This window comes from Musca autumnalis, unplaced genomic scaffold (genome assembly GCF_047663935.1).
Source record: "Musca autumnalis isolate F117 unplaced genomic scaffold, ASM4766393v1 scaffold_1, whole genome shotgun sequence".
In the NCBI taxonomy this organism is placed as follows: domain Eukaryota; kingdom Metazoa; phylum Arthropoda; class Insecta; order Diptera; family Muscidae; genus Musca; species Musca autumnalis.
In genome coordinates, this window is record NW_027411644.1 from 295,710,846 (window position 1) to 295,721,670 (window position 10,825).

At 34.5% G+C, this 10,825-nt stretch overlaps 2 protein-coding genes and 1 long non-coding RNA gene across 3 annotated transcripts; 1 reads left to right on the forward strand and 2 right to left on the reverse strand.

Moving 5' to 3' along the window:
• Positions 1 to 2,218: 2,218 nt before the first annotated feature.
• On the forward strand, positions 2,219 to 3,150 carry Rrp46 (exosome complex component Rrp46). Its single transcript, XM_073964269.1, has 2 exons — positions 2,219 to 2,678; positions 2,735 to 3,150. Exons 1-2 carry the CDS (start codon positions 2,319 to 2,321, stop codon positions 3,104 to 3,106), a joined length of 732 nt encoding a protein of 243 aa, XP_073820370.1. The 5' UTR covers positions 2,219 to 2,318; the 3' UTR covers positions 3,107 to 3,150.
• On the reverse strand, positions 3,110 to 5,010 carry LOC141391359 (CDK5RAP1-like protein). The gene has a single exon (XM_073964268.1). It carries the CDS (start codon positions 4,899 to 4,901, stop codon positions 3,168 to 3,170), a length of 1,734 nt encoding a protein of 577 aa, XP_073820369.1. The 5' UTR covers positions 4,902 to 5,010; the 3' UTR covers positions 3,110 to 3,167.
• A 3,401-nt stretch (positions 5,011 to 8,411) lies between these two features.
• On the reverse strand, positions 8,412 to 9,614 carry LOC141389756 (uncharacterized). The gene is made up of 2 exons (XR_012409156.1): positions 9,342 to 9,614; positions 8,412 to 9,286 (listed from the first exon to the last, which is right to left on the reverse strand). It is a non-coding gene; the product is annotated as an uncharacterized lncRNA (long non-coding RNA).
• Between the last annotated feature and the right edge of the window lie 1,211 nt (positions 9,615 to 10,825).

Here is a 10,825-nt window from a genome sequence, read left to right on the forward strand (position 1 = left end):
CATTCATAAAAACTATTTTGACGTTTTAAGCCATAGCGACAGGGTTGTATTTTTTTGGCGATTCGCATACCTGGCCTACCTATGAATTATTGTACCATGGCTGATACGTTGATTTTCACATTTATGCAGGAGTTTCTGCAATTTCCCGTTCCAGAATTTTTTAAGAAATTTGTATGAGGAAGCAATTTTTGACAATTCGCTCTTTTTTTAAACATTGCCATTAAAAAAGTACGGGAACATAATAAAAAATAGCATCGTAACCATGGAACAATTACCCAGGTAGTGGCATCGTAAAATTTTGAATATGTTATTTCAAAACTTTCTTTATGTTGTTGGGGAAATTACAACAAAAATAATTTTTTTTTTATAAAGGGATTTGACTTTTCATATTCGATCAGCTGGTGTGATACCACTACCTGGTAGTTCTGCCATGATTGTAACAAAGTAATTTAATAATGTTGTCACATTGTTTACAAATTTTTATACTAACATTTTTTGTTGCAGCAATTGACCATCTACCATATTTATTATGATACGTGAAAAGTGTTGCAACTTTTGGTACTTTTTTATGCAAAACCAGGGTTGTATATCATGTGTACTGTGATTTCGATGTTGATTTCGTTGAAATCACGAAATGAGGTGATTTCATTTTTGTATGCGAAATCATGATAAATTTAGCTTGATTCCGCGCGAAATCACGAAACGTCTTCGAAATCACGAAACGACGCCGAATGTAAACCAAACATTATTTAGAAATCATACAATTATTTATTTTTTTCATTAGACACTTTTTTAACAAAAAGTACGATTGATAACATGGTACAAAAATGTTTCCTTGTGTGTAAAATATACCAATATGAACAAAGAGGGGACGATATCTCATACGAGAAATTGTAAAAGTGTAACACATGACTTTATTAGTTATTTTGTATGTATATGTAAACAAACATCAGCTGACAGTTTATATCCTCGAAAAGCTAAGTGTAACCAGCAAAGATTAACCCATATATGTCAAATAAATCTCCACAAAGAAGGTTAAACTTAGTTTGGACTATTCACTTAAACGATGATTAAGTGCATTATTTTGATTTATTTGACATATTTTGTATGGAAATGATAACTTAAATTTACTAAATCAAGCATAGTCTAAACGGGGTATTGGACCTGCAAATAGCTCTATTGCAAACGGCGTTTTATTTGGCGTATACGCAATGGAATTAACGATTGAAACCCATTGGGTTTATTAAATTCGTTTATATGTAAACGTACTAAAGGCAGCTGCACATACGGCGCGTTGAGCGTTGCGTTACAACAACCACATGAAAACTTCAACAACAAACTTGGCATCACTTACACATTTTTCATGTGGTTATTGTCTTCAACGCGTCGCACAACGGACCGTATGTATTTGGCCCATAATAGTTTGGTTACGTCATCTGCTAACCTTGCGTTTACAAACGACAGGACAGTTGACTTCATGTATTGATTGTCAAAATCCCACAACTTGCCTGTGTGACGTAGGCGTCCTGGGGCTGGATTCTTGTTCTACGAAAATTTGAAATGAAAAATATTTCCTTTATAATATTTTTCATTTGACAGCTTTTTCCTTTATAAAATTTTTCATTTCACTTTTTCATTGAAACAGAATTGAGCCCCTGACAACTGCAATAACAGTTTTAAAATTGTGAATGAAAATCGTCGATTTCTTTTTGTTTTCCGTTCAAATATTTTGTTTGTGTTCATGTTTTTTTGTTTTCAACACATTTCATTTATTATCTCACTTATTTTTACAAAAATGCCAAAAATTTGTCTTCCCTACTGTCTGTGAAAAAATGATGAACAGCTGGAAGACAAACGACAAATGTATGTATGTGTTAGTAAATCAGAGTTGTATTTGAAGACAAACTGTCTGGTGTAAACGTCTAGTTAGTCCCGGTCCAATACTATGTTTACATTTACGAAATCCACTCTATTTCAACTGTCAATTCCTTTGCGTATACGTCAAATGAAAACTCATCTGAAATCAATTGGATTTCATTTGACGTTTGAGCAATGGAATTGACAGTTGAAATCGAGTGGATTTCATAAATGTAAACATAGTACAACACTACAGCAATTTTTTTTAACGCATAATTTCATGGATTTTTCAATAAATCGTATAGTGTTAACCGGGGCTAACTTCTATCCAAACATATGTTACTGTTATCAATCTCTGGCGAATACCAAAACTACAAAGAAGAAGTTCCAATAAGCCACATTTTTGAAAAAGGTAAACATTTCTTGTAAACTGAGGAAAACTCGAAGAATTTTTATTTGAAATGGTTACCAACGACACAAAAATGCAAGGTGAATCGAACACAAACCGTGATGTGAAAATACGTTCATTGAATTGTGAATTAAATCCATTGACAAGAACGGATGGCTCGGCTCTCTTCGCTCAGGGAGGAACATGTGTAATGGCTTCGATATTGGGACCGGTTGAAGTCAAATTGCAAAATTTGAATATTGACAAAGCCTATGTGGAGTGCATTTATAGACCTAAATCTGGCTTGCCTACAATACGGGATAGGATGCGTGAAACTGTAATAAAGGATACATGTGAGGCAGCCTTGTTATCAGCTATGCATCCACGAACCATGGTATCAGTTCAAGTACAAGAGTTGGATGATCGAGGAGGTGTAAGTTGAAACTCTCATTTTATTCACATATAACGTTTATATTATTTCTCATTTAGTTGGATGCCTGTGCCATAAATGCAGCCTGTATGGCTCTCTTGATCGGAGGCATACCCATGAAATTTACAGTGGCAGCAGTTTGTTGTATCGTTGATAAAAACGGTCAACTAATATTGGATCCAGATTATGGGCAAACTAATGATAGTCGTGCAAATTTCACATTTGTTTTCGATTCCTTGGAAAGGGATTTGGTGACGGTAAACAGCACAGGATGTTTTAAAATGGCACAATTCAATGATGCCTACCTAATGTGCCGGGCCGCAAGTGGTATTATATTCGATTTTTATCGGAAAATAATGACCAAATTTCATACAAAAACAAATCCGACAACAAAAACACATAAAGATGCTGAGGAAGCAATGGAAGATTAGAAATATTACTAAAATATATTCCTTATATTTACAAAGAAAGAAAACAACAATTTTAAATTATTTACACTTTTGCATAGTAGTCCAATATGGAACTTATGTATAAAGGTTCTCCTTTCAGAACTTGTGAGTTGGACTCGTTTATTTGAGCAACCACATAATCTCCGACGGATATTTTCCTTACGTGGTTCGGATCTCTATTTTCAGATAATTCCTTAATTGGAACTATGACTTTTATATTGGCATCGTTTCTGCCAAAAACGTAATCTTCGGATCTCTTACTTGTACCCTCAATCAGGATCAGTTCTTGTCGCCCTTCATATTGTTTGTGTAATTCTGTGGCTCCCTGACGAAAAGCTTTTACCATTCTCTGCAGTCTACTGGTCTTTACGTCGGCTGGTACATCGTCTTTATATCTACGGTGGGCAGTGGTTTTCTCTCGCATGCTATAGGCAAACAAAAAGGCAACATTATAGCGCACCTGTTCTATTAGAGTTACGGTATCTTGAAATTCCTCCTCTGTTTCTCCACAGAAACCACATATGAAGTCACTAGACAGTCCAACATGAGGTATATAGGTTCTTATTGTATCAACTAGCCGCAAATAGGCTTCTTTAGTATAGCCTCTACGCATGCGTTCCAAAACAGTATTGGAACCAGATTGAGCGGGAAGGTGGAGGTTTTTACACACATTCGGATAATCACGTATAATTCTTAAAACATCTTCAGAAAAGTCTTTTGGATGAGGAGATGTAAAACGTATCCGCACATCTGGAACAGCCTCAGCTACTTCTTGAAGTAGAACAGAAAATGGTAAGCCTCCTTTTTTGGGCTTATACACTGTCTTAAAACCGGGAACTGTTGATATCTCTGGCACTTCGGCATCTTTAGAGGTATCTCTATAACTGTTGACATTTTGTCCCAAGAGTGTTACCTCTTTAATTCCATTGTCCCTTAATGTCAGCACCTCCTGCTTTATTGATTCCACATCTCTGGAACGTTCCCTGCCCCGTGTAAAGGGTACTATGCAATATGTACACATGTTGTCACATCCTCTCATAATGGAAACGAACGCAGTGGGGGAATCTGTATTCAGACGGACAGGCATCACATCAGCATAAGTCTCATCCAAACTTAGCAGTACATTAATGGCTGATTGTTGATAGTGCCTTGATATTGCTAATAACCTTGGAAGATCTTTATAACTGTCTGGTCCAGCCACTACATCTACACATTTCTCTTTTTCCAGTAGCTTTTGTTTCAAACGTTCTGCCATACAGCCCAAAACGGTTATTTGTAGAGGTCCTCTTTTGGAAGATCTTTTATCCTTCATGGCTTTTAAGTGACTCAAACGATTCCATATTTTTGTTTCTGCTCCTTCTCGTACTGCACATGTAACAATCATTATTACATCAGCGTCCTTTATATCATTGCACTTGCTGTAACCATTTGCCTCCAATATCGCCAAGACCACTTCGGTATCATTTGTATTCATTTGACAACCATAAACTTCGAAGAATACTTTTCGGCCATTACCACTGTAACTTTCCAGTGGCAGATATGGAATAATATTCTGTTCAACTTCTTCTTGGGGTTTTAATCTTGACACGGCCTTTACATTAAAAAATTCCTGCAAACCCGGTCCGGCAGAAACACGTTCAAGAAATGTTTTTCTTTCTTGGGTTGCTTTATGCTTAGCCACCGGAACTGTTGCTGGACTGAAGTTAATGGAGTGGGACGAAAACACTCGTATCTTTTTGGAATTGCCATACCATGTTAATATTCTTTGTAGTTTCATATTATTTAATGAATTTAATTGAAAATTTAAGATATTGTGGCGTGAAGGAATTATACAATGAAAATTGATCAAGAGAGGGGTAGTGAGGAGAGCTTTACTAAAATGAAAACAAACTAAAATAACATCTGTTTCAGCTGTTATCATTCCACCCAAGGTACATTTTTACAAAGACATAAATACAACAAGATAAGACATTTTGTTTGCTATCATTCTTCAGTGAATGGCTTTTGAATTTAACATAATGTTATATCACGATATGGTGATATAACATTTTTTTCTTTTATACATTTTTACGTATTTAACCGAATTTACCGATCCAGTTGACATAGAATTATTCTTGAATAGATCCTTGAATTCATAAATTTCGTTTCTGATACCATTACATAAAATATTCCTCCTTGGTTGCGATTTTGAATTAACTGCAACCTGTTAAGGGTAATGTTTATATACAAAGTTTCGTAAACATTTTTTTGTTGCATGCATTTTGTCATGTCTTAAGGGATGTTTACACCATCTATCAATGTCATATGAGCTGTCATTTCTTTCACCCATTCGACATTCTCTATGTTTGTCAAAATTGACGTCATCCATACAACTTTCAATTTGTGCGTTCATACCTACAAGTGTTATTTTCGTATGACATAACCTATAAATATAAAAACAGCTGTTTTTGTCATTGTTTACATTGATTGTTGAGTTGAAAATTTGCGCAAATTTTAATTTTGGTTGAAGGAAAATGAATATCTAGCATGTTTGTTGTGGTAGAATAGGTTTTTGGGGTTATAGAGGCATTTATGTTTTTGCCACAAAGCAATCATTTCCAAGACTGCTTCTTTCGACCAATCGATCTGAAAATTACATTATAAACACCCTTTCTTTACCTTTCTAAACATTTAAATATAAATAACTTTCCATTTTCCATTTTAAAAAATTTTGTTTTTCATTTTTTTTTTTTTTTTTTTGAGAATGCCAGAAAACAGCTGATAAATTTATGTTTACATACAAGAATGCCGTATCAAATAGAGCGCTCCCTAAATGAAAAATTTACATATGAGTTGCCAAATCATTTTGATAGATGAAAATTTTCATAGTGGTCACACTATGTGTACAACATTCGCAGGTAGAAAATTTGACATCTCATACGACATTGATAGATGGTGTAAACAACCCTTTAGTTGTATTTATGTCTTTGATTTTTAGAAGGTAGAAGTGACAATCAGCTGTATTCTTACTTTTTGGTAAATTTAAGCTTTGTTCCTTTACTCTTATGTTACACGCTAAAACTTTCATACGAAACTTTCCCATTATTTCGGCGTTCATAGATCGAGTTCAATACAAAAGTAATTTTATGAAATTACTGTAATGGGGAACTCGACCTAAGAACGCCAAAATAATGGGAAAGTTTCGTATGAAAGTTTCAGCGTGTAACATAAGAGTTACTTTTTTAATGGTAAGAGTGGTAAAAGAGAAAAGTTTCAAAATTGTTCAAAATTGCTCTCTCATGAACATTTTTACCAGAAAAGTAAAGGAACGGAAAAATGGTAGATCCGGCAGCAATGTCAGAAAAAAAACATAAAAAATCAATTTTCGTCTTTTATTTCACAGTTTTTAATTTATTGTTGTCAGTGTTCAACTTTTTCTTCGGTTTTTCGTCCATTTTGTGAAATAATCGTCAAACAAAAGTCGAAAAATCAGTTTTGCCATTTTCTACCTGCAGAAATTTTGCTGGTAGCCTGTGGTAGAAGAGAAAGCCATTTTTGCTCTCTCTCCTCTCTCACTCTCTTAAAAATTGCTCCCAGTTTTATAGGGCGTTTATACTATTAAAGATTAACCCAGTTAGGTTAAAAGATCCAGTGGGTTAATCTTTTCCGTTTACATATACCTTTTTGAGGGATTCAGGTGACAGCTGATGTTTGTTTGTGTACATGGTTTAATAAGAAAGGTTAGCCAAAGCTTTATGTCAATTTAAATTTTTTCATTCGAGTATTCCTAAAACTTCAAAATATTATACACAAACTGTGTATGTGTGTGTGGTGTTTGAATAATATGTCAAACAATTTTAAAAACAATAGAATTCAATGATTTTTAAAATTATTTTTGGAACATTTGTATGGAAATAATTCGTCGGGTTATCATTGAAACAAACATTTTATCATATCCACAACTTGATTATGTGGAGAAACATTGGTCCTTCATTCATTTTTCGCGATTTTTACAAAATGCTCAAAATTGGTGTTGTAAACAAACCAACTTGTTGCTTAATTTTGAAGTTTTAGGAATTCAGGAAAAACAAGGGTTCTATAGATTTTTTTCATTTAAATCTACCTCTTTACTTATACCATGTTTGTGTATACACACACAAATAATAAACAAACAGAAAAATATTTTTTAAATAATAAGAACTAAATTGTAGACGCTGTAGATTATTAAATAAATGTTGACAACAACACTTAAAGATTGCGAACTGTTTTATAGCTTCTATTAAAATAAACATGAGGCCAGTAAACCACATCAGAACAGATCGGAAGGCTCTCATTGAATGTTCTACGATGCAGGAGGAGCAAGATTTCACCTGGAATACTAAATAATTGCAGAATAAGATGTTAAATGTTTGTTTAAGAATTAAAAAGACATGGTCGGAACATTGGAACACAGCCATCACAAAAGTCAGCAACAGCAGACCCAGACCCCACTTCAATGAACAAATTGTTGACGAAAACGTCTTGGTAAGATCCTTAAGTTCTGCCGGGCCGAATTTTATTTTTCATTCTTTTGCGAAAGTACTAATGACCATAATTTTAGGGGAGACGTTTTTGAGCACTGGAAGCCCCAAACATCTAATCTAATTCTGCCGAAATTCGATAATGATATGGGGCTATTCCATATGCCGCTCTGCAAATGTGGGTAAAATCGGCCTGAAAATGTAGCTAAAAACATGAAATTACCTGGAATCGAGTGGTACCGTCATATGGGGCTATACCAAAACATGGACCTAAGTCCATAATTTTTGTCAGATAAGTTTTGAGGCCACTAGGAACCCTAAAAATAAACGGCATCTAATTCAGTTTGAAAATGTGGCTGAAAGAGTCCAAATACTTGAAATCGGGCGGCATCGTTATATGGGGCCTATACCAAAACGTGGACTGATATAGCTCATCATCGAACTTGACCCACATCTTCCCAAAATTTCAAAAACCTATCTCCATTTTTGTGTATGCTAGATTGAATACAGCAGGCGGACATGCTTAGATCTATTCAGAATTTTACCCTGATCAAGAATATATACTTTATAAACTGTATAAGGTCGCAGATTATTTCAATGCGAACGGAAAACAAACTTAATATACCCTCCATTCTATGGTAAAGGGTATAAAACGAAGTATATAATATATACATACAGGTTGTTTTGTTTTTACCTCTCGTCAGATTACCCACGTTTCATCTCTATAATTTTATGTTTGAAATAATAATATACATACATATCATAAATAAAGAAAACAGCAAATTCCATTTAAAATTTAATTACTTTTTATTGTTTTACTCCTTTAAGAAACCGCTTAGGTTGCCGGGAAAGAAGAAATTGTACAATGCTACTAGACAAATCATGTTGTGTAAGGGATTGTATCCTGTAGCTGATGATTTAGTACATGCTGATGTTGTTAACGGTCCACTACGGTGGTAACGGTAGCTGTTGTTATAGTGGCTGTTATTTTTGTGGGTTGGTGGAGAATGGCCATAGTTATCTGTTGCGGTTCAAGATGTGATTATGAACACGAGGCATACTGTGCTGCAGGTAGAGGGGGTGGACCAAATGGATGCTGGTAACGCTTTGGGTTGTTTTAGTGGATGAATGTAGGTTCCTAAGGTGACATTAAACCCACAGGAAATTAATGGCCTATGTGGATATTCTGCATGATTCGGCATACTGCTGGACCATTTGGATAAGAAACTGCCACGATAGGAGCTTTCACATATGGTAGTATTGTGCTAGATGCAGCAATAGCAAATTGTTATTGGCAATAACGCCAATAACGGTTGCTCACTGGTGGATTCCCCGCAAAATGTAGTTGTCTTGGACGGCCCATTGGGAGACACTCTCAGTTTAGATGTATTTTCATTGAGATGTTTACGCTGCTAGCTCAATGACGGATTATCCTTTTTAACGTACCGTCGTGGCCACGTGCCACTGCGGGCAATTTACTATTGTTTGGATATCAAATAGACGTTTGCATTTCATCTCTTCGTTTACAATATTGTACCATTTTCTGGGATTTTACTTCACCAACACAACACATGGCTTCCAATGACGAAGAACGATAGCTGCCACCACCACCGCTAATTTCATTGGCTCTGGAAGGAGCGGTTGGTTTAACTGAAGATATTTCCTATAAATGAAGATATGTATATTGTGTTTTGTTATTTAATTAAACGTGAACTTACCTTTATAGGCTTTTATTCTCCATTTCCATTTTTAATTCTCTGCTTCAGGTATTTGACAATAATGATAAATGTAAACAAAACGCTTGCAACTTTTCGTACTTTGTGAAAAGAGTTGTATTTTTCGTACAAAAACACTGTTGCGTGACAGCAGTAGCAAGATTTCGTGCAGGATCTCAAACAAATCTTGCCATGATAAGATTTAAATTTGTGTGGTAAATCTTGATGAATTTGACCGGATTAAGCAATTAAATCCTGATAATGAAGGTTAATATGCCATTTAGATATGACACCATTAGCCGGATTTAGCGCATTATCAGGTTTTATTTGCTAAATCCAGCCAAAATCTACCAGATTTCCCATACAAAAATAAATCCTCCTATTGAGTGGATTTGTTTTAAATCTGGCATAAATCCTCGTATACAACTCTGTTTTTTGCAACATGTTGCTAGAAAATACAAAAAGTTGGAAGCTGGCACAAGAAACAAGGTAGATGCATCGGTGAATTGCTACACTAAAAATAATTTAAAATGTAAAAATTTGTATACAAGGCGGAAAAATTAAATTTGTTTTGATGTACAAAGTTGATTTTAATCAACCAAGACTAATATTTACGATGTCTAAACGATAAAATAATTCGTTTATTTATTTTAGATGGGCAAACTGCGATAAAATAATTCTTTATTTGCTCTTTAGTTAGCATTAGTAGCATAATGTGCTAACATTTTCAGTATTAAACAATACATTTGTAATTTGACGTATGTTTTTTGAGACGAATTCAATTTACAAAAAATTCTTTTGACGTTTCACATTCGTTCAGATGGGCTGATGCATCTACCTTGGTAATTCTGCTATGAACAAAAATCAGCTGACTGCCATTTAAATCCTCCAAAATGTATATCTAAATGCAATGAGATTTGTACTGGATTTATTAAATCCAGTCGAGGATTTATGGCTAGTCTAAATGAGCTATAACCCCGAAAAAAGCTCTAATATAAACAGCATATTAGTTTTCAAAATGTAATAGGGTCTACTCATGAAATTTGAAACTTCGAAATTTGCCTCCATAAAATACTGTTTTTCTTCCTAAACTTGTAGCAAAAATGACCTACCACAGTCTTGAATGTTTTATATTTACATTGTCATTCAAATTTGTTCTATTTTGGAGGATTTTCAAAACGTATTTATGTTTTTCCTGAGGAAATTTTTGGAACGCCCCTATTATTCAATATTTTCTTTGACAATTAATTTTCGATACCAACAATGTTGTTTTTGTAAATTTGTTAGTTGTTGTAATTCATGCACATACCTTCTATAAATTTACCTTGATTCCACCATGAACGACAATTCAAAAGGCATCGGTACAACCATGACAGAACTACCAGGTAGTGGTATCACACCAGCTGATCGAATATGAAAAGTTAAAATCCTTTACAAAAAAATTATTTTTGCTGTAATTTCCCCAACAACATAAAGAAAGTTTTGAC